The 24,394-nt window shown below is 50.8% G+C and overlaps 1 protein-coding gene across 1 annotated transcript in view; it reads right to left on the minus strand.

The window, feature by feature from the left end:
• Positions 1-4,707: 4,707 nt before the first annotated feature.
• LOC119957293 (adhesion G protein-coupled receptor A2-like) overlaps positions 4,708-24,394 on the minus strand; it is a 153,458-nt gene continuing 133,771 nt past the window's right edge. The window contains exons 4-8 of the mRNA XM_038785130.1: positions 21,681-21,752; positions 17,660-17,731; positions 12,531-12,694; positions 5,643-5,856; positions 4,708-5,002 (exon numbers count right to left, since the gene is read on the minus strand). Of these exons, the coding sequence (XP_038641058.1) occupies positions 4,708-5,002; positions 5,643-5,856; positions 12,531-12,694; positions 17,660-17,731; positions 21,681-21,752 (817 nt within the window). The remainder of the gene's footprint in view (positions 5,003-5,642; positions 5,857-12,530; positions 12,695-17,659; positions 17,732-21,680; positions 21,753-24,394) is intronic.

Raw genomic sequence — 24,394 nt, forward strand, 5'->3', positions numbered from 1 at the left:
AGTCAAAAGATATTGATTCCCACTTTTTGTTTTAGGAAGCGGTCCTACGCACTCAATTAGGACCCTTGTAAAAGGTTCCTCAAATGCTGGAATGGGTATTAAGGGCGCTGGTTTTATCACTGCTTGAGGTTTCCTTATCACTTGACATCAGTTTTATTTCTATATCCTTTTGTTGTAACTGCCAATTTTCCTGAACTAAAAATATCCGCCTCATCCTCCACCTGTTCTTATTCTTTTTCAACCATCTGATCAAAAATCATTTCTGATAATTGCCCTTCAAAACAAAGAACAAAGAAAAGTGCAGCACAGGAACAGGCCCTTTGGCCCTCCAGGCCCGTGCCAACCATGCTGCCCGTCTAAACTAAAATCTTCTCCACTTCCGGGGTCCGAATCCCTCTATTCCCATCCTATTCATGTATTTGTCAAGATGCCCCTTAAATGTCACTATCGTCCCTACTTCCACCACCTCCTCCGACAGCGAGTTCCAGGCACCCTCTGTGTAAAAAACATGCCTCGTTCATCGCCTCTAAACCTTGCCCCTCGCATCTTAAACCTGTGCCCCCTAGTAATTGACCCCTCTACCCTGGGAAAAAGCCTCTGACTATCCACTCTGTCTATGCCCCTCATAATTTTGTAGACCTCTATCAGGTCGCCCCTCAACCTCCGTCGTTCCAGTGAGAACAAATCGAGTTTATTCAACCGCTCCTCATAGCTAATGCCCTCCATACCAGGCAACATCCTGGTCAATCTCTTCTGCACCCTCTCTAAAGCCTCCACATCCTTCTGGTAGTGTGGTGACCAGAATTGAACACTATACTCCAAGTGTGGCCTAACTAAGGTTCTATACAGCTACAACATGGCTTGCCAATTCTTATACTCAATGCCCCGGCCAATGAAGGGAAGCATGCCGTAAGCCTTCTTGACTAACTTCTCCACCTGTGTTGCCCCTTTCAGTGACCTGTGGACCTGTACACCTAGATCTCTCTGACTTTCAATACTCTTGAGGGTTCTACCATTCACTGTATATTCCCGACCTGCATTAGACCTTCCAAAATGCATTACTTCACATTTGTCCGGATTAAACTCCATCTGACATCTCGTCGCCCAAGTCTCCAAACGATTTAAATCCTGCTGTATCCTCTGACAGTCCTCATCGCTGTCCGCAATTCCACCAACTTTTGTGTCGTCTGCAAACTTACTAATCAGACCAGTTACATTTTCCTCCAAATCATTTATATATGCTATGAACAGCAAAGGTCCCAGCACTGATCCCTGTGGAACACCACTCGTCACAGCCCTCCAATCAGAAAAGCATCCTTCCTATGCTACTCTCTGCCTTCTATGACCTAGCCAGTTCTGTATCCACCTTGCCAGCTCACCCTGATCCCGTGTGACTTCACCTTTTGTACCAGTCTGCCATGAGAGACCTTGTCAAAGGCCTTACTGAAGTCCATATAGACAACATCCACTGCCCTACCTGCATCAGTCATCATTGTGATCTCTTCGAAAAACTCTGTCAAGTTAGTGAGGCACGACCTCCCCTTCACAAAACCATGCTGCCACTCGCTAATACGTCCATTTGCTTCCAAATGGGAGTAGATCCTGTCTCGAAGAATTCTCTCCAGTAATTTCCCTACCACTGACCTAAGGCTCACTGGCCTATAGTTCCCTGGATTATCCTTGCTACCCTTCTTAAACAAAGGGACAACACTGGCTATTCTCCAGTCCTCCAGGACATCACCTGAAGACAGTGAGGATCCAAAGATTTTTGTCAAGGCCTCAGCAAATTCCTCTCTTGCCTCCTTCAGTATTCTGGGGTAGATCCCATCAGGCCCTGGGGACTTATCTACCTTATATTTTTCAAGACGCCCAACACTTCATCTTTTTGGATCTCAATGTGAACCAGGCTATCTGCACATCTTCACTCTTTGATTTCTCCTCTTGTCTTAACCTGTGACTTTGTGACCTTATTACTACACAATCCAGAAAGATCCCTGGATATTCGTCCTTCAACGCTTCAGTTGTCTGATTTTCCACTGGCTTATCAACCACAGTAGGCATCACTCCCACCTGCGATTCAGCTATATCATTACCCAAGATAAACTGTATTTCTGGACAAGATAGTTTCTCTATTACTCTTACTGCCACTTCACCACTCTTCACTGGACTTTCCAACCTTACCTTATATAATGGAACACTACTCCTCTCACCCTGAATTCCACATATTACCACCTTTTCTGGCAACATTCTTCCCAACCTACATAACTCCTCATCTCTTACCTTTAAAGATTGACTAGCTCCCGTACCTCTTAAAATTGTGACTTCTTTACCTGCTCCTCCTGATACACATGAGTAAACTTTACCCACACAAATAAATTCTTTACAGAGATCTGGCACCTTCTTATCAATCACCTCTTAATCAGGCTGTACAATCTTTTGCACCTCCTTTACCACTCTAACAAACCCCACTGTCTTATCCTGATTTACCACATCAGCCTTCCCAGTGCTTTTCTTCAACCACCAACACTGTGACTTTACATGGCCTAGTTTATTACAGTGAAAACATTTGAAACTTTTCATCTCTTTTCCACCCTCCTGGATTTCCTTTTTAATCTGAGGTACACTCTCCTTATTATCTCCCATCAGATCACCTTTACCTTTACCACTTGAGTATTTCTCATGTCCCCAGTTTCTATCCCTCACCGGCTGACACTGATGTTGGAAAGCAAGCTTTGATTTATGAACCAATTCAGAATCGTCTGCCATTTCTGCTGCTAATCTCACAGTTTTAATCCTCTGTTCTTCCACATGAGTTCTCACTACATCAGGAATTGCATTTTTAAACTCCTCCAAAAGTATAATTTCTCTGAGAGCTTCATACGTTTGGTCTATTTTCAAAGCCCTTATCCACCTATCAAAATTATTCTGTTTGATCCTTTCAAACTCCATGTATGTTTGACCAAATTCTTTCCTTAAATGTCTAAACCTTTGTCTGTAGGCTTGAGGCACTAGTTCATTTTTTCATCTCCTCATACGTCCCAGATACCTCCTCCAGTAGGGATGCAAACACTTCACTAGCCCTACCTACCAGCTTTGTTTGAATCAGTAATACCCACATGTCCTGTGGCCATTTCATTTGTTTAGCTACCTTCTCAAATGAAATGAAAAAGGCTTCTACCTCCTTCTCGGCAAACCTTGGCAATGCTTGGACATATTTAATTAGATCCCCAACAAGCCTTTGACTATGATGCTCTTTCTCACTATCCTCATCACTATCATCCAACTGTACGTTTCCCTTTATGTCTGCCAATTTTAACTGACTGTCATGTTTCATGGCCATTTTCTGAAGTTCAAACTCTCTCTCTTTATCTTTTTCCCTGATCTGTATCGCCCTTTCTCTTTCGTTTTGTTCTGCTAGGGCTATTCTTTCTGCTTTCCTTTCTTCTCTCTCTTTTTCCTCTCTCTCTTTCTATCTCCTTTTCTTTTCCCTCTCTATCTCTTTCCGCTCTCTCTCTTTCTTTTTCCTCTCTTTCTTATTCAAGCTGCTTTAATTATTTCTCATGTTCAAGTTGCTTAATCTGCAACTGGCTCTTTGCCATTTCTCATGAGTCAGACTGTGTCTCAGGCAACTTTAAATGCTTAGCCACCGCTATAATTACCTCATCTTTTCACATTTTGTCAGGTAATGTTAACTGCAATGTTTTTGCCAAATCTAACAGTCTGCTTTTAGTCTCTGTCCATAAGGTACTGTGTGTGACCATCTCCACCCCCAAAAACTTCACAGCCTCTGAACGAGCCATTGTCCACATCACACTCCCTACTTAAACTAGAATACCACACCTGAAAAGCAACCACAATATGTTTATCCCTCACTGTCTTTGTTCACAAAGCCAGTCCAACAGATAGACTTTTATCCCGGACGAGCCCCCAATTTGTTATGGGCCAGGGTTTAGAGAACCCCAAAGTGCATCATGGAGTTCACCTGACCCACAACTTTAAATAGATTGTGATATGGGGAGCACACGGCCCACTCTACAGGTGTGGCACAGCAGAAATGGAAAAGTTTTTAAAGCAAAACAATGTTTATTCTATGAACTCAAGTTAACCTTTTTAAAACATACAGTGAACATCTTAGCAAACATTAATTAAAATACAACCCCCAAAGAGTACAACACTAAGTAATCCTTAATAACTTCCCAAACAACATCCAGAAGACAAAAGAAACACCTTTTAACAGAAGCACATTAGGTTTACATTCACTACTGAGAACATTTATAATTCTGAATTCACCAAATGATCAAGAGATAGTCTTTTGATGGCAGAGAGAACAGCAGTACAGCTCCTTTGTCTGGCTTCAGCTCCAACACTGAAAACGAAACTAAAACACACCCTGCAGCAGACAGCCTAAAACGAAAGTAAAAAGCCGACAGACAGTCCAGCTCCACCCACTCTCTGACATCACTGCAGTAGTAAACACCCATTTCTTAAAGGTAATCTTAAAATTCTGCTTCCTGGAATTTCCTTTTTCTGAAGGAGAAGCACCTCTCAGTTCGCGAGGCTGTGAACAGAGACCCAGAGGTGTTTGGTACACTCAGAGTGACTAGTGAAAGGCAGGGAGCCCACATCATAATGCACAGCATTCGCAAATAATAGTCTCATAAACTCACAACTCATGTGGAACATCAGGCAAAGATACAGAAACTAGTCTTAAACATGCAAATTAAAAGTGATTGGATTGAGAAGATACAACCTCTTCCCAGGGGCATATTTTGTATAAAACGCATTAAACACGACTGCAAGCAAGTTTCCGACATCTTTCAAAACATCTTTCACTGACCTAAAGTCCCCTCTGTTGTTAATGACCTGTTCGGCCTGACAGTACGTTGCAGATGTGTCCAGAACCACAATGTCCACTTTCCTGGATGCGTTGCCCCGTGACGTTGTGATGACACATTCCCACTCTCCACTGGCAAGTAGGTAAATGTTTGAGAGGATCAGTTCGCTGCAAGGCAAGGTCAATGGTCAGTTGCATCAGATGATTACCTTACAAAGACAGGCAAGTTTATTTCAGCTAGTCTGCATTCTCACTAGTTACAGATTGGACTAAGACGGGGGTCAATGGAGTTGGAGGCGAAGGCAGGGCGGGTGAATGGAAGGACTGATCCCCGGTGGGAGTTGGCTTTCCCAGTCACTGATGAGTAATGAGCTGGTGTGTCCCGTACCTGGTCTGTGGAGGGAGTTTCGTGTCCATTGTGTAGTTGGTGTTCTGAGTATCTGCTCCATTAGAGATCGTGTGCTGAGATGATGCCTTTTGAGGACAGAAGGAGCAGGAGTGGCCGTTCAGCCCCTCGAGCCCCCTCCGCCATTCAATACGATCATGGCTCATCTCATCCTGGCCTCAACTCCACCGTCCGGCCCGTTCTCCGTAACCCTTCAACCCATTACTAATTAAAAATCTGTCTAACCCCTCCTTAAATTTACTCTCTGTCCCAGCATCCACCGCACTCTGAGGTAGCAAATTCCACAGATTCACAACCCTTTGGGAGGAGTAATTTTTGCCTATCTCTGTTCTAAACCTGCTGCAACCCCCCCCTCTCTTCACCCCTCCCCTTCCCTTATCCTGAAAGATATGCTGGGAATACCTGGATATCAGGGTGCAGTCGTGAATCAGGCTGTCCACAATGATCAGGCCGCCCTTTTCCTCTGACTCCATGAGGATGCTGTTGTGGTACCAGAGGACCCTGGTGCTGTTGTCCAGGTAGGTCGCAGTGCACAGGAAGGGCAGCCGGTCACCCTGGAAAACCACTTGCCGAAGGGAAGGAATCAGCTGCAGAATCGGCAGCTCCAACGGCCCGTCTACAACACAAACAGACTTCAGCAATTCATTCACCTGTCACACATTGTCATCTTCTGTCTGCACAGCTGGAACATCTTCCAGCACAGTCAGTCAGTTCATTGTACCATTAAACACACACTCTCTCACTGCTCCTCCCCACCTTCTCTCTGCCAAGTCCCTCCTTCCCGGTGCCGTTCTGGTGAATCTCCTCTGCACCTCAGTGTCCGGCCCTGAATTGGCCGAATTAACGATCTGTCAAAGTTCAACCTAACTTGCTTCTGAACTCTGTGCCCCTATTCACAAGGACAAGGGTCTCATTCTGTTCCCAAGTTCTCTCTTAAACTCCTGGCCAAGATGCAAACAGGAGCTTCTTATCGGTTAGGCAAACCTCACTCAGAAAGTTTCCTCTCCGTCCAAATTCATAGAATCACAGAATTTACAGTGCAGAAGGAGACCATTCGGCCCATCGAGTTTGCACCGGCCCTTGGAAAGAGCACCCTACTTAAGGACATGCCTCCATCCTATCCTCGTAACCCCACCTCACCTGTGTGGACATTAAGAGCAATTTAGCACGGCCAATCCACCTAACTTGCACGTCTTTGGACTGTGGGAGGAAACCGGAGCACCCGGAGGAAACCCACGCACACACGGGGAGGACGTGCAGACTCCGCACAGATAGTGACCCAAGCCGGAATCGAACCTGGGACCCTGGAGCTGTGAAGTAACTGTGCTAACCACTGTGCTACCGTGCTGCCCATAATTGATGTTCCCGGCCACTTTGTACATCCTGCCCCAGGCTGCAGATGATGAACTCGATCAACCACGTCGCTGAGTTTTATTTTCACGGGGTGGGGGGATGTGAAACAGGCAACCCCTTGAGATGCAATGGTTTGAAGTCAAAATGCAAGGTTACTTTCAGAAAGCTTGCACAGGGTCAATGGGCCAAATGGCCTTCGTCTGTTCTGTGTGTTTCTTATATTTCAATAACTGGACAGGTTGCGTCACAAACAGTTTGCTGATAAATTGCCATCAATGGTCACTTGATAACTGGAAGTTTCGGATATTTCTGCGACAATTGGCAAGACAGCCAAAGCACGTCTCATGGTGCCATCCGGTGGACAGAGCCTGCATCTGCACCGTGACAGTTGACGTGGCATTATTCAAAACAGAAAATGCCGACGCCGCAATTTACAACGGGAACTGCACCATTTAGTGTCAGGGGAAATCCTAACCAATCCTGTGGTGGACAGGAAGCATGCTTCATTTCATCTTAGCAATGATTGTGGAGAAATTGCAGACAGCATTAAACAGGCCTTTGGCCCAGTCAACCCATACCCTCCATGTGAGCAAACATTGAGCTCAGAATCCAGACTGACACTCCCAGGTACTGAGGGACTGCTGTGCTGTTTCCTCCCACAGCCCAAAGATGTGCCGGTTGGAACGGTTGGCCGTGTTAAATTGCCCCTTAGTGTCCAAAGGTTAGGTGGAGGTACAGGGATAGGGCGGGGAGTGGACCTAGGTAGGGTGCTCTTTCCAAGGGCCGGTGCAGACTCGATGGGCCGAATGGCCTCCTTCTGCACTGTAAGGATTCTATGACATGGGATGTCCCCTCTGCCCTTTCAGACGGGCGTCAAGGATCCCAGGGACACTGTGTCAGAGAAAGGCAGACTAGGTCTCCCTGGCCAATACCTGTTCTTCAATCAATATTGCTAAAAAAAAGGTTGACCATTCCTTTATTCCATGGCTGTTTTTGGGATCTTGCTGTGCAGATGTTAGAACATAGAACATTACAGCACAGTACAGGCCCTTCGGCCCTCGATGTTGCGCCGACCTGTGAAACCCCTCTAACGCCCATCTACACTATTCCCTTATCGTCCATATGCCTATCCAATGACCATTTGAATGCGTTTAGTGTTGGCGAGTCCACTGTTGTTGCAGGCAGGGCATTCCACACCCTTACTACTCTCTGAGTAAAGAATCTACCTCTGACATCTGTCCTATATCTATCTCCCCTCAATTTAAAGCTATGTCCCCTCGTGCTGGACATCACCATCCGAGGAAAAAGGCTCTCACTGTCCACCCTATCTAATCCTCTGATCATCTTGCTGCTTTTCCCCACAGTGGCAATAGTGGCTAGAGTTTAACTTGCGATGCATTTTAGGACGTCCCGAGATGATCATTTCCTTCTTTCTCCAATACTGCTGATCAAACTCAGAAGACAACAGACCCTCTACCGACCCTCTTTCCTGTTGCCTCGCTGGACTGCAGATTCGGCAAAAACCATGGAAATCGCCCAGGAAAATCTCGTCTGGAAGTATCAAACTTGGGCTTCAAGGTTAATGGCTCCTTTGAGGCTCTTACAGAGGGCAAAGCAAGAGTTACTGGTAGGTGACTAACTGCTCTTGTGGTTTCCCTGTGCCTCTGACAGACCAACAATACCAGAAAATGACTTCCAGGAGCTTTGAACTGGCCTCGAAACATCTGCATTTTAACAGACGGCAGGGGAATGGTCTGAGATGAAAACGTTTTGAGAAACATGCATTTTGCCAAAAGTGGGAGCCAATCTCGAACCAGCATTCGTCAAAGGCTGGACTGTGAAAAAGCAATCGTTCAGGATCTTATCCCAACATCCGAATCATATTTACAGCCCTCACCATTTCCACTCATTGCGTTTTGCTTTCTGTTCCTCCCAAGACGGATCTGAATCATTTGAGTCTGAACTGTTACTCACCCGAGTCAGAGAAAGTTCCAGGAAATAATTCTTCTCAAACCTGAATCGGTGCTCCTCCATATAACTAATCCACTCCAATCAGAGTCTCCAACCCTGTCTCCCCGCACCCTTTAATATCCCACCCAGTCTAATCCCACTCTCCCCCTCACTCCCCGCACCCTTTAATATCCCACCCAGTCTAATCCCACTCTCCCCCTCACTCCCCACACCCTTTAATATCCCACCCAGTCTAATCCCACTCCCCCCTCACTCCCCACACCCTTTAATATCCCACCCAGTCTAATCCCACTCTCCCCTCCCCACACCCTTTAATATCCCACCCAGTCTAATCCCACTCTCCCCCTCACTCCCCGCACCCTTTAATATCCCACCCAGTCTAATCCCACTCTCCCCTCCACACACCCTTTAATATCCCACCCACTCTAATCCCACTCTCCCCCTTACTCCCGCATCCTTTAATATCCCACCCAGTCTAATCCCACTCTCCCCCCTCACTCCCGCATCCTTTAATATCCCACCCTGTCTAATCCCACTCTCCCCCCTCACTCCCGCATCCTTTAATATCCCACCCAGTCTAATCCCACACTCCCCCTCACTCCCGCATCCTTTAATATCCCACCCTGTCTAATCCCACTCTCTCCCTCCCTTTCCGCACACTTTAATATCCCACCCAGTCTAATCCCACACTCCCCCCTCACTCCCCGCACCCTTTAATATCCCACCCAGCCTAATGCCAACTCTCCCCCTCACTCCCCGCACCCTTTAATATGCCACCCAGTCTAATCCCACTCTCTCCCTCACTCCAAGCACCCTTTAATATCCCACCCAGTCTAATCCCACTCTCCCCCTCACTCCCCACACCCTTTAATATCCCACCCAGTCTAATCCTACTCCCCCCTCACTCCCCGCACCCTTTAATATCCCACCCAGTCTAATCCCACACTCCCCCCTCACTTCCCACACCCTTTAATATCCCACCCAGTCTAATCCCCCTCACTCCCCACACCCTTTAATATCCCACCCAGTCTAATCCCACTCTCCCCCTCACTCCACGCATCCTTTAATATCCCACCCAGTCTAATCCCACTCTCCCCCTCACTCCCCGCACCCTTTAATATCCCACCCAGTCTAATCACACTCTCCCCTCACCCGCACCCTTTAATATCCCACCCAGTCTAATCCCACTCTCCCCCTCACTCCCCACACCCTTTAATATCCCACCCAGTCTAATCCCACTCTCCCCTCCCCACACCCTTTAATATCCCACCCAGTCTAATCCCACTCTCCCCCTCACTCCCCGCACCCTTTAATATCCCACCCAGTCTAATCCCACTCTCCCCTCCACACACCCTTTAATATCCCACCCACTCTAATCCCACTCTCCCCCTTACTCCCGCATCCTTTAATATCCCACCCAGTCTAATCCCACTCTCCCCCCTCACTCCCGCATCCTTTAATATCCCACCCTGTCTAATCCCACTCTCCCCCCTCACTCCCGCATCCTTTAATATCCCACCCAGTCTAATCGCACACTCCCCCTCACTCCCGCATCCTTTAATATCCCACCCTGTCTAATCCCACTCTCTCCCTCCCTTTCCGCACACTTTAATATCCCACCCAGTCTAATCCCACACTCCCCCCTCACTCCCCGCACCCTTTAATATCCCACCCAGCCTAATGCCAACTCTCCCCCTCACTCCCCACACCCTTTAATATCCCACCCAGTCTAATCCCACTCTCTCCCTCACTCCAAGCACCCTTTAATATCCCACCCAGTCTAATCCCACTCTCCCCCTCACTCCCCACACCCTTTAATATCCCACCCAGCCTAATCCTACTCCCCCCTCACTCCCCGCACCCTTTAATATCCCACCCAGTCTAATCCCACACTCCCCCCTCACTTCCCACACCCTTTAATATCCCACCCAGTCTAATCCCCCTCACTCCCCACACCCTTTAATATCCCACCCAGTCTAATCCCACTCTCCCCCTCACTCCACGCATCCTTTAATATCCCACCCAGTCTAATCCCACTCTCCCCCTCACTCCCCGCACCCTTTAATATCCCACCCAGTCTAATCACACTCTCCCCTCACCCGCACCCTTTAATATCCCACCCAGTCTAATCCCACTCTCCCCCTCACTCCCCGCACCCTTTAATATCCCACCCAGTCTAATCTCACTCCCCCCTCACTCCCTGCACCCTTTAATATCCCACCCAGTCTAATCCCACTCTCCCCTCATTTCCCGCACCCTTTAGTATCCCACCCAGTCTAATCCCACTCTCCGCCCTCACTCCCTGCACCCTTTAATATCCCACCCAGTCTAATCCCACTGCCCCTCACTCCCTGCACCCTTTAATATCCCACCCAGTCTAATCCCACTCTCCCCCACTCCCCACACCCTTTAATATCCCACCCAGTCTAATCCCACTCCCCCCCTCTCTCCCCACACCCTTTAATATCCCACCCAGTCTAATCCCACTCTCCCCCTCACTCCCCGCACCCTTTAATATCCCACCCAGTCTAATCCCACTCTCCCCCTCACTCCCCGCACCCTTTAATATCCCACCCAGTCTAACCCCACTCTCCCTTCACTCCCCACACCCTTTAATATCCCACCCAGTCTAATCCCACTCTCCCCCTCACTCCCCGCACCCTTTAATATCCCACCCAGTCTAACCCCACTCTCCCCTCACTCCCCACACCCTTTAATATCCCACCCAGTCTAATCCCAATCTCCCCTCACTCCCCACACCCTTTAATATCCCACCCTGTCTACTCCCCCTCACTCCCCGCACCATTTAATATCCCACCCAGTCTAATCCCACTCTCCCCTCACTCCCCACACCCTTTAATATCCCACCCAGTCTAATCCCACTCTCCCCCTCACCCTTTAATATCCCACCCAGTCTAATCCCACTCTCCCCCTCACTCCCCACACCTTTAATATCCCACCCAGCCTAATCCCACTCTCCCCCTCACTCCCCGCTCCCTTTAATATCCCACCCAGTCTAATCCCACTCTCCCTCTCACTCCCCACACCCTTTAAAATCCCACCCAGTCTAATCCCCTCACCCTTTAAAATCCCACCCAGTCTAATCCCCCTCGCCCCTCACTCCCCTCTCACCCTTTAATATCCCACCCAGTATAATCCCACTCTCCCCCCTCACTCCCGCACCCTTTAATATCCCACCCAGTCTAATCCCACTCTCCCCCTCACTCCCCGCTCCCTTTAATATCCCACCCAGTCTAATCCCACTCTCCCCCTCACTCCCCGCATCCTTTAATATCCCACCCAGTCTAATCCCACTCTCCCCCTCACTCCCCGCATCCTTTAATATCCCACCCAGTCTAATCCCACTCTCCCCCCTCACTCCCCGCTCCCTTTAATATCCCACCCAGTCTAATCCCACTCTCCCCCTCACTCCCCGCTCCCTTTAATATCCCACCCAGTCTAATCCCACTCTCCCCCTCACTCCCCGCATCCTTTAATATCCCACCCAGTCTAATCCCACTCTCCCCCTCCCCTTTAATATCCCACCCAGTCTAACCCCACTCTCCCCCCTCACTCCCCCCACCCTTTAATATCCCACCCAGTCTAGTCCCAGCCAGTCTGGGGGACACAGTACTACCACTAGACTAATCTAGATGTCCGGGCTAATGCTCTGGGAACACGGGTTCAAATCCTTCTACAGCAGCTGGTGAAACCTAAATGTGGAAAATGAAGTGTATTTCAGTCATGCTGACCATGACTGGTTTGTCCATTGTTGTAAAAACCCATCTGGTTCATAATGTCCTTTAATGCGGGAAATCTGCCCTCCTTACCCGGTCTGGCCGACATGTGACTCCAGACCCACAGCATCTCTGAAATGCACCATTCAGCAAAGGGGTAATTAGGGATGCACAGCAAACACAGGGCCTGCTGTCGCACTGTGTCAATGCAAGTTGTTGTTATACTCACCACAGACCAATTGGCCTTCCTTCAAGTCTTTGAACAATTGTCCCCTCAGTGTCTTCGGATAAGCGCAGACGGTCTCCTCTGTGATTCGGACAGAGGTATTCCTCCTCCACTTCAGCACCCACTGCATGTTACAGTCACATATGAGGAACTCAGAGTTGAAGTCGCTGTAATGAAAGCACAGTGAAGTTGGAATCGGAGCTGAAAAGGTCATCAGCTGGGGTTGGCAAAGGGGATTGAGGAAGGATTATCCCAAGGGGCAGGGGCAATATCAAATTTGAAAATTAATATATGGCAGGTCAGAGGATTGGACAGAAGCTACAGAACAGCAAAGAATGACAATGATTAACAGGGAGGGTAATATTGCAGTCCGAGACAAAGCGAGCTAGAAATATAAAGACAGATAGGAAGAGTTTCTGTAGAGATTTAACAAAGAAAGGAATTAATAAAATGAGCTTTGTTCTTGTTGAAAGTGAGTCTGGGGAATGGATAATAAGGAGGGGGCAGATGAATTGAGCGGGTATTTTGCATCGGTCTTCACTTTCGAGATTACAATGAACACCCCAGGAATAGCTGGAAATCAGGAAACGGAAGGGAGGGAGGAACTCAGCCACCTGGGTACTGAGCAATGTGTTGGGCTGACCAATCCCCTGTAGCTGACGAATAGCTGACAGCTCCGAGGTGCAGAGGGATCTGGGTGTCACAGTGCATGAATCACAATTGGAAAATTATACAGGTACTGAAAGCCATGAGGAAAACCCCGTAAATATTCTCATTCATTGTGGGGGGGAATTGAGTGCACAAGTTGGGAGGTTCAGTTGTACAGGACATTGGTGAGACCACATCTGGAGTAATGTGCACAGTGTTGGTCTCCTTATTGAAGGAAAGATGTAAATGAGTTGGAAGCAGTTCAGAGAAGGTTTACCGGACTAATACCAGGAATGGTTATCTTCTGAGGAAATGTTGGACAGGCTCGGCTTGTTTCCACTGGAGTTTGGAAGAGTAAGAGAATACCCTGAAGGGTTTTGACAGGGTGGATGTGGGGAGGATGTTACCTTGTGTCGGAGATTGTAAAATTCCCATTTCAGACGGAGACGAGGAGAATCTCTCTCTCAGAGGGTGGAGGGTCTCGGGAACTCTCTTCCTCAAAGGGCAGGGGAAGCAGAGTCTGGGAATAGTTTTAAGGCAGAGCTGGAGAGATTGTTGATGAACAAGGGGGTGAAAGGTTATCGGGGGTCAGAGGGGATGTGGAGTTGGGATCAGCCATGATCTTATTGAATGGCTCGAATGGACCACTCCCAATTCATATGTTTGTACGTTTAGGGGCTGACCTTTCACCTCTGTGTTTGAACCCAATGATGGGGTCATGGTTCCTTCTGTTGACTATTAGGATCCGGTGTGAAATGAGTTGGGCAGCATCAATAGTTACTCTCGGGCACAAAACACCCTCTAACCTGGTGCCAACCTGGGTCATCGCACTCACACCACAATGTCTGATGTGGCATTGGAGTAACGTTCTCCCCAGACATGCGGCTGGGGCAGAGGGTGAGAGACTAATCTGTCTCCGATGGTGACCTACACGGTCTGGGAGTGCTCAGTGACAGTGGCTTCACCAGTGAATGGTGCCCATTACTCTTGGGAATCTGTCGAGTATATTGGGTTAGATTCACAGCAATGTTCCCTCTGCTTGGTCCGTGCACTGGAGCTGCCCACTGGGGACGCTCGACAGTCACAAAATACACACTCAGCCTGACTTCAAATCGGTTTGTGTTCACGTTCCTCCATGGACTTGCCCCCTCCCTCTCTCTCTCAAGATTAACAACTGGATTAAGTCAGCATCTTTGAGGCACAGATTTATACCCGCTGGGAGCTTAATAAAATTCAAAACTTAACTCAAACCCAACGAGAGACAGGGAGGGAGGGGGAGAGAGAGAGAGAGAGAGAGGGGGGGGGGGGGGGGAGAGGGGGGGACAGAGACAGAGATAGACAGAGAGAGAGAGACAGAGAGGGAGAGAAAGAGAGACAGAGAGAGAGAAAGAGGGGGAGAGGGAGAGAGAGAGAGCGACAGAGAGAGGGACAGAAAGAGAGACATAGAGAGAGAGAGGGAGAGGGAGAGAGAGAGAGAGACAGAGAGAGAGACAGAGAGAGGGAGAGAGAGACAGTGAGAGGGCGAGAAAGAGAGAGACAGAGAGAAAGAGAGGGAGAGAGAGAGAGAAAGAGGGAGAGAGTTAGAGAGACAGAGAGAGAGACAGGGAGAGAGAGATAGATAGATAGAGAGAGAGAGAGAGAGAGAGAGAGAGAGAGAGATAGATAGATAGATAGATAGATAGAGAGACAGAGAGAAAGAACGAACGGACAAGAACACACATGGGGAAGTATTTCTGATCTGATTTTAGATTTTATACTTTCTCTCTCTGACAGATTTCCTGCCCTGTTGCCCAGTATCACTTTCCCAGTTTATTGCTGCTCAGAGCTGTGTCTCACTGTAACCCACACTCTCTGACAGGCTAGCTGAGCCAGGAAGCTCACTGAATTCAGGGCATTGCTCTGAAAACTTTTATCAAAAGTTTTCCGTAATAAACATAATCATACAAAACAATTCACCAAAGTTACACAATAGAAGAACGGGATGAACAATTAATAGCACAAATTAACTTAACCCCACAGAACTAAACTGAACCCCCTCACAGCTGCCGGTGACCAGCTCCTTAAAGCAGGAAGTGAATGGCTGCCATGAGGTAGAATCCTCCTCCCCACTCCCTGATGGTGAACTTCACCTTCTCCAAATGTAAGAATGACGAGGTCACCCAACCAGGCCGAGGCACTGGGCAGAGTAGGAGACCTCCTTCCCAGGGGAACCCGTCTCCAGGCTATCAACGAGGTGAAGGCGAGGACATTCCCCCTTCACTCCGTCTGCAGCCCCGGTCAGTCTGACTCCCCGAAAATGGAAGCGAGCTCCTGCACGGTTTCCAGCCTTGGTGCCATAGTAACCACATCGTTGCCTTTCTCTCCGGGAAGCTTTCCCTGAATCCAGTGGTGGTGTCCACCCTGAGAATTTGGAAACAGATCAGGCAGCATTTTAAGCTCTGTTCCCTGCCTTCACTAGCCCCCCATCTGCAACCACCTTTCCCTGCCAGCCGGTTTACACTCGACGTTTAAGTCGTGGAGGGGAAGGGTTTGCAGAGGTTTGGAGACCTGTTTGTGGAGGGGAAGGTTTACCACTTTTAAGGAGCTGCCGGAGAAATTCCAAGTGCCTGGTTCCAGTCTTTTCAGATACCTTCAGATTCCCAAATTTTATTGTGCAGTACGATACTGTTTTGATATTACTACGAGTTATAGTAAAATACAGGCCGATTTGAAAGCACAGTGGAGTTGGAGAAAAGGCATGAACATAGAACAGTACAGCGCAGAACAGGCCCTTCGGCCCTCGATGTTGTGCCGAGCTTTATCCAAAACCAAGGTAAAGCTATCCCACTCCCTGTCATTCTGGTGTGCTCCATGCGCCGGAATGTGGTGACTAGGGGCTTTTCACAGTAACTTCATTGAAGCCTACTCGTGACAATAAAGAGATTTTCATTTCATTTTCATTCTAGTGCACTCCATGTGACTATCCAATAACCGCTTGAAAGTTCCCAAAGTGTCCGACTCCACTATCACAGCAGGCAGTCCATTCCACACCCTAACCAATCTCTGAGTAAAGAACCTACCTCGGACATCCCTCCTATATCTCCCACCCTGAACCTTATAGTTATGCTCCCTTGTAACAGCTACATCCACCTGAGGAAATAGTCTCTGAACGTCCACTCTATCTATCCCTCTCATCATCTTATAAACCTCTATTAAGTCGCCTCTCATCCTCCTCCGCTCCAAAGAGAAAAGCCCTAGCTCCCTCAACCTTTCCTCATAAGACCTATCCTGCAAACCAGGTAGCATCCTGGTAAATCTCCTTTGCACCCTTTCCAATGCTTCCACATCCTTCCCATAGTGAGATGACCAGAACTGCACCCAATACTCCAAATGTGGTCTCACCAGGGTCATGTATAGTTGCAGCATAACCCCGCGGCTCTTAAACTCAAGCCCCCTGTTAATAAACGCTAATACACTATAGGCCTTCTTCACAGCTCTATCCACTTGAGTGGCAACCTTCAGAGATCTGTGGACATGAACCCCAAGATCTCTCTGTTCCTCCACATTCCTCAGAACCCTGCCGTTGACCCTGAAATCCACATTCAAATTTCTTCTACCAAAATGAATCACCTCTCACTTATCAGGGTTAAACTCCATCTGCCTTTTTTTGGCCCAGCTCTGCATCCTGTCAATGTCTCTTTGCAGCCTAAACAGCACTGCACCTCATCCACTACTCCACTGACCTTGGTGTCATCAGCAAATTTACTGACCCACCCTTCAGCCCCCTCCTCCAAGTCATTGATAAAAATCACAAATAGCAGAGGACCCAGCACTGATCCCTGTGGTACACCGCTGGTAACTGGTCTCCAGTCTGAAAATTTTCCATCCACCACCACCCTCTGTCTTCAATGAGATAGCCAGTTAGTGATCCAATTGGCCAAATTTCCCTCGATCCCACACCTCCTTACTTTCTTCATGAGCCGACCATGGGGAACCTTATCAAACGCCTTACTAAAATCCATGCCTTGGTGGAGGGGGAGAAACAGTGGTGCGATAGCGTCATCACTGGAGGGAGGGCGTAATTACATTGTGACAGGTTTACATAGGCAATTCCCATTATTAATATGGGCTCAGGAATTTCTCACGGAAAGAGGTCGCTACAAACCCATTACAACAGGAATGAAGGTTTCATTGACAGCAAATGCACACAGAGGTAAGATTATTAACATATCAGAGATAGTTTTAAGCATCTATTCAAACCGTGAATGGAGAATGTTGTTCAACTGCAGGATATTTTTGTGGGTTCTGTAGGGGAGCAGTCACATTGAGCTTGTTCATTTGGGATTTACACTCTGCCTTGATAATCTCCATAAACAACAGCATGAGAGTTGTACCCGGATTTAGCACAATGCAGTAGGACCTGTACCTCTGGAGGCAGGAGGGAAAGTTACATTGGTTCCAGCAGCAAAGGAAGGAGAGTGAAAGGAGAGCACCATCATACTCACACAGCTTTAAGAGAAACCAAGGCAACGAAGAGTTCTGGGGAGAGGGTGGAGAAGATGTTCCCCGACAGATTCCTGTGTAAATAATCAGCTGTTAGAAATTCCCAGACCAATGCGCGAAACGCTGACCACTTAACAACAGAAATATTGATAACGCAGTGCAGGGTCCACCCCACTCCAAGCAGTTCCAACCCTCATCCCTGTTAGCTTTGCCTCTCCCTATCTCTGTAAACTCCACCAGCCCTTCAATCCCCTGAGATCTCTGCGTGCCCCCAGTTCTTGTGCATGCCCAGTTTTAATTGGCGGCTGTGTCTTCAGCTCCGGAATTCCAGAATTCCCAGCCCAAACCTCTCCTCAGACATTCCTCAGCACCAAACTTTTTAATCATCCTTTGGTCCAGAGGCCCTATCTTCTCATGTGGCACTGTCTCTAATTTTGCTTCCTAAGGTTCCTGAGTAGCACCTTGGCTTAAACGTTCTATATAAATACAAGTTATTGCTGTTGCTACTCAATACAATAGTCCGTTTTGAAGGGGATGTTTATTCTGTTGAGGAGGAGACAGAATAAGCTATTATTTTTCGTGCAGTGACAGAAGCAACAGGATGTACCAAGCTTGCGATACAGTAGCTATGACCGTACTCTGTGCAGACAACCAGAGTGGGTTCCCCCCCCCCCCCCCCCCCCTCCCCCCCCCCCCCCCCCCCCCTCCCCCTATGTTCCTCACTGGGCTGGAGATTGTTGTCTGTAAACAATGACGACACAGAGAGAGGGGGGACCTAAAGCGGTGGCAAAGATCAAACGTCGTCTCTTGCTCAGATTTAACTCGATCTGTCCACCAGGCCCGTTCAGCCGAGGTGAGAAATCGTAACGGTCAGGAGTCACATGTGGGAGCGGTTTATAGGCCCCCGACCAGTATCCACACCCCGGGACATGGTATCAAGGAAAAATTAATGGGGGGGCTTGTGAAAAACGCCGATAATCCTGGGCGATTTTAATCTGTGGGTTGGACAAATCAGATTGGCAAAGGGAGCATTGATGATGAGCTCGTGGCGTGTTTCCAGGATAGATTCCTGGAGCAGCTGATTTAGCACCAACCAGAGAGCAGGCTGTGCCAGATCTGGTCATGTGTAAAATTAATCAATGACCCATAGTGAAGGCTCCCTGGGTAGCAGTGATCAGAAGATGATTGAATTCCACATTCAATCTGAGCGAGGGAGGAGTGGATTTAAGACTAGCGTTTTAAACTTAATAAAAGGCAATCATGAGGACATGACAACGCAGCTGGCTAAAGTGAACTGGGAGATTAGGTTAAGGGACAAATCAGTAGAGATAAAGTATCAGACGTTGAAGGGGATATTTCAGATGATTCAGAAAGATACATTCATGTGAGAAAGAGAGACTCTATTGGAAGGACATATCTCTGGCTAACTAAAGAAGTTAAAGATACCATTAAATTGGGAGGAAAAGCATATAATTCTGCAAAGTGGCATGATGGTTAGCACTGCTGCCTCACAGCGCCAGGGTCCCGGGTTCAATTCCGGCCTCAGGTGACTGTGTGGAGTCTGCACATTCACCCCGGGTCTGTGTGGGTTTCCTCCGGGTGCTCCGGTTTCCTCCCACAGTCCAAAAATGCGCAGGTTGGGGCGATTGACACTGATCAATGCACAGGATTACGGGAATGGGCCAAGAAAGACTGGCTCTTTCAGAGGGTGGGTGCTTACTCGATGGGCCGAATGGCCTCCTTCTGCACTGTAGGGATTCTCTGGATTTACTGCAGAGGATACAAATAACATCCCAGAAATATGTCTGCTTCAAGAGGTGAAAGGGGGAGAGGAATTTAAAACAATTACAATTAGCAGGGAAAGGGGACTGAAAAAGTGATTTGGACCCCGAGGTAGCAGATCCACTGGTTTTAATTCTCCCAAATTCCCTCGATTCTGGGACAGTCCCATCGGATTGCATCACAGCCAATTTGACTCCTCGATTCAAGAAAGGAAGCAGACAGAGAGCAGGGGACGACAGGCCAGTTAGCTGAACATCTGTCACAGGGAAATTGCTGGATTGTGTAACGAAGGAAGTAATCACAATGGAATCAGGCAGGGTCAACATGGTTTTGTGAAAGGGAAATCATTTCGAATTTACTGGAGATCTAGCAACAAGGATAAAGGGGAACCTGCGAATGTGCTGTACCTAGATTTCCAGGAGGCATTTGGCAAATGCGTCAAGGATTACCACACAAAATAAGAGGTCATGGCGTTGGGGGTAACATGTTAGAGTGGATAGAGGATTGGTTAGCCATGAGGAAGCAGAGGGTCAGCATAAATGGGTCATTTCAGATTGGCAGGATGTGTTGAGTGGAGTGCTACAGGGATCAGCGCTGGGGCCTTGACCATTCACAGTTTCTTACCCATGACTTGGAGAAAGGGCCAAATTGTATTGGTTGCTAAAGTTTCTGATCAGGTAGGAGAGTAAAGGGGACATAAGGAGTCTGCAATGAAACAGACAGGTTGAAGTGAGTGGGCAGAAATGTGGAGTATAATGGAAATCGTTCGTTTCGGCAGGAATAATAGAAAGACGGATACTGTTTAAACAGAGAGAGTGCAGAACTCAGCGCTGCGGAGCGCCCTGGATGTGATGGTACTGAAAAATAAAAGGTTAGTCTGCAGGTAGATTGCTGGTGTTTCAAGCAAGGGGAATGGAATCTAAAATTAGGGATGTTTGGCTGCAGTTGTATAGGGTAAGACCACGTCTGGTGTATTGTGCACAGATTTGGTCTCCTTATTTAAGGAAGGATTTAGAATTTAGAACAGTACAGCACAGAACAGGCCCTTCGGCCCTCGATGTTGTGCCGAGCAATGATCACCCTACTCAAACCCACATATTCACCCTATACCCGTAACCCAACAACCCCCCCTTAACCTTACATTTATTAGGACACTACGGGCAATTTAGCATGGCCAATCCACCTAACCCGCACATCTTTGGACTGTGGGAGGAAACCGGAGCACCCGGAGGAAACCCGCGCACACACGGGGAGGACATGCAGACTCCACACAGACAGTGACCCAGCCGGGAATCGAACCTGGGACCCTGGAGCTGTGAAGCATTGATGCTAACCACTATGCTACCGTGCTTCCCGTGATTACATTGGAGACAGTTCAGAGAAGGTTAGCTGGACTGACACTGGGATTTGGGGGCGGAGGGAAAGGAAAAGGAAATGGAAAGGCTAGACAGGTTGGGCCTGTGCCCATTGGGGTTTAGAGGAAGGAGAGGTGATGAAACATCGAAGATTGTGAGGGGCTTTGACAGGGTGGATGTGGGGAGGAAGCTTCTCCTCGTAGGGCAGGCAACGGGGGGACACGGGTTCAAAAGAAGATGATGCCCAATTCAAGACAGAGTGACGTTGTTCTCTCAGAGGATTGCAAATCTTTGGCACGCTCTTCGCTGGACTGTCATGGAGGCAGGGTCACTGAGTGTTTTTAAAGCAGAGGTCGAGAGATTCCTGACTGACAAGGGAGCCAAAGGTTGTTCTAAGTGGGCAGAATGTGGGGCTGAGGTTACAATCAGATCTTATTGAATGGCGGAGCAGGCTGGAGGGGCCGAGTGGCCTCATTCTGCTCCTAATTGCTATGTGGGTATGAAGGTCAAAGGTCCCACTGTTAAATGGCCCACTGAGGGTGACCGCTTACCCAGAAACGTACCCTCTCTGAAGGTAAACACACAAAGAGCACTGCCTGAATAACGTCAGGGTGCCGGTATATCCCTGGTCATAACAGCTTGTTGGCTAAATCTTTTCCTCATCCCGTCGCCGGTCCCTTTGCCAATAAACTTCAATCTGGGGTGTCCTCTGCTTTACTGCCCCACCTGTCACCTGCAACAGTCCCTCACTCACTGCAGCAAAACCATTCAATTGGTTGAACTGCTGAATGGAATCTCCACCTGACAGTGTCAACTCTGAGAGGGACGAGCCCGTCACGGACACAGACCGGGGCTGCAAGTCAGCTCAAAGGGTACAAATACTCACAATTTAGTCAGACTCGTTAGGCTCTGGAACATAGCAGGATGCAGACATCCAATTCTGTTATTGGAAAGGTCCCTGCCATTAAAAACAGCAAGACAATTCATAAAAACCTGGCACGTGTGCAGAAGGAAATGTGTCCAATCACATCACAAAGGCTGACTCGCATCCCACGCCAACTTTACACCCCTGTCAACCAATCGGGTCAATCGTCAGCAAGTTTCCCGAGTGTATCTTATGGAGAAAGTGAATTCTTACAGTTCAAGGCAAGAGTTCATGGACGGCACAGCAGCACAGTGGTTAGCTCTGTTGCTTCACAGCGCCAGGGTCCCGGGTTCTATTCCAGCCTTGGGTGACTGTGCGGAGTCTGCACGTTGTCCCCGTGTCTGCGTGGGTTTCCTCCGGATGCTCCGGTTTCCTCCCACAAGTCCCGAAAGCCGTGTGACGGGGTTCTCCCATTCCGCGGCAGAGTGTTCACGCGGTCAGACACGCCGTCGCGTGTGACGATGGCGTGAACTGGCCGCTGGGAGTACCGATTCTGACCCCCTGCAGGGTGCTGGAGCGGTTCGTGCCGCTCCAGCCTCCCATCCCGGTGCCAACTGGGTGCCCTGGAACCCGCGCATGCGCGGTGGCCACCCTCAATGCGCCGGCCCCGACGTAACGTGGTGCAGGGATTGAGGGGCCGGCGGGCAGGAAGATAGGCCGGGGGAGCGAGAGGTAGGCCCGCCGATTGATGGGCCCTGATTGAAGCCCCTCACACCCGGGACCCTGCCTGCAGAGTTCCTGCCGACTGCGACCAGGTGTGGCCGACACTGGCGGGACTCTGCCTTTCTGGAGCGGCCACTCGGCCCACCTGGGCCGGAGAATTGGCGGGACAGCCGGGAGCAGAGGCCCGCAACCGGGGCCGCGCCAAATGCGGCGGCGACAATGGCGCCAATTCTCTGCCGGCGTCGGGGCGTCCTGGCCCGGTTGCGGGGGTTCTCCGGCCCGGCCCGGTTGCGGGGGTTCTCCGGCCCGGCCCGGTTGCGGGGGTTTCTCCGGTCGGGCCCGGTTGCGGGGATTCTCCGGCCCGGTTGCGGGGATTCTCCGGCCCGGTTGCGGGGATTCTCCGGCCCGGCCCGGTTGCGGGGGTTCTCCGGTCGGCCCGGTTGCGGGGGTTCTCCGGCCCGGCCCGGTTGCGGGGGTTCTCCGGCCCGGCCCGGTTGCGGGGGTTCTCCGGTCGGGCCCGGTTGCGGGGATTCTCCGGCCCGGTTGCGGGGGTTCTCCGGCCCGGTTGCGGGGATTCTCCGGCCCGGCCCGGTTGCGGGGGTTCTCCGGTCGGGCCCGGTTGCGGGGGGTTCTCTGGCCGGGCCGGTTACGGGGGGTCTCCGGCTGGGCCCGGTTGCGGGGGTTCTCTGGTCGGGCCCGGTTGCGGGGGTTCTCTGGTCGGGCCCGGTTGCGGGGGTTCTCTGGTCGGGCCCGGTTGCGGGGGTTCTCCGGCTGGGCCCGGTTGCGGGGGTTCTCCGGCCGGGCCCGGTTGCGGGGGGTCTCCGGCTGGGCCCGGTTGCGGGGGTTCTCCAGGTGGGCCCGGTTGCGGGGGTTCTCCGGGTGGGCCCGGTTGCGGGGGTTCTCTGGTCGGGCCCGGTTGCGGGGGTTCTCTGGTCGGGCCCGGTTGCCAGGGTTCTCCGGCCCGGTTGCGGGGTTCTCCGGCCCGGCCCGGTTACGGGGGGTTCTCCGGCCGGGCCCGGTTGCGGGGGTTCTCCGGGTGGGCCCGGTTGCGGGGGTTCTCTGGTCGGGCCCGGTTGCGGGGGTTCTCCGGTCGGGCCCGGTTGCCGGGGATTCTCCGGCCCGGTTGCGGGGGTTCTCCGGGTGGGCCCGGTTGCCGGGGTTCTCTGGTCGGGCCCGGTTGCCGGGGTTCTCCGGCCGGGCCCGGTTGCCGGGGTTCTCTGGTCGGGCCCGGTTGCTGGGGTTCTCCGGCCGGGCCCGGTTGCGGGGGTTCTCCGGCCCGGCCCGGTTGCGGGGGTTCTCCGGCCCGGCCCGGTTGCGGGGGTTCTCCGGCCCGGCCCGGTTGCGGGGGTTCTCTGGCCGGGCCCGGTTGCCGGGGTTCTCTGGCCGGGCCCGGTTGCGGGGGTCTCTGGTCGGGCCCGGTTGCGGGGGTTCTCCGGCCCGGTTGCCGGGGTTCTCTGGCCGGGCCCGGTTGCGGGGGGTCTCTGGTCGGGCCCGGTTGCGGGGGTTCTCCGGCTGGGCCCGGTTGCCGGGGTCTCTGGTCGGGCCCGGTTGCGGGGGTCTCCGGCCGGGCCCGGTTGCGGGGGGTCTTCGGGTGGGCCCGGTTGCGGGGGTTCTCCGGGTGGGCCCGGTTGCCGGGGGTTCTCCGGCCCGGCCCGGTTGCGGGGGTTCTCCGGCTGGGCCCGGTTGCCGGGGTTCTCCGGCTGGGCCCGGTTGCCGGGGGTTCTCCGGCCCGGCCCGGTTGCCGGGGTTCTCTGCCCGGCCCCGGTTGCGGGGATTCTCCGGCCGGGCCCGGTTGCCGGGGTTCTCTGGCCGGGCCCGGTTGCGGGGGTCTCTGGTCGGGCCCGGTTGCGGGGGTTCTCCGGCCCGGTTGCCGGGGTTCTCTGGCCGGGCCCGGTTGCGGGGGGTCTCTGGCCGGGCCCGGTTGCGGGGGTTCTCCGGCCGGGCCCGGTTGCCGGGGTCTCTGGTCGGGCCCGGTTGCGGGGGTCTCCGGCCGGGCCCGGTTGCGGGGGGTC

This window comes from Scyliorhinus canicula, chromosome 26, assembly GCF_902713615.1.
Source record: "Scyliorhinus canicula chromosome 26, sScyCan1.1, whole genome shotgun sequence".
NCBI lineage: Eukaryota > Metazoa > Chordata > Chondrichthyes > Carcharhiniformes > Scyliorhinidae > Scyliorhinus > Scyliorhinus canicula.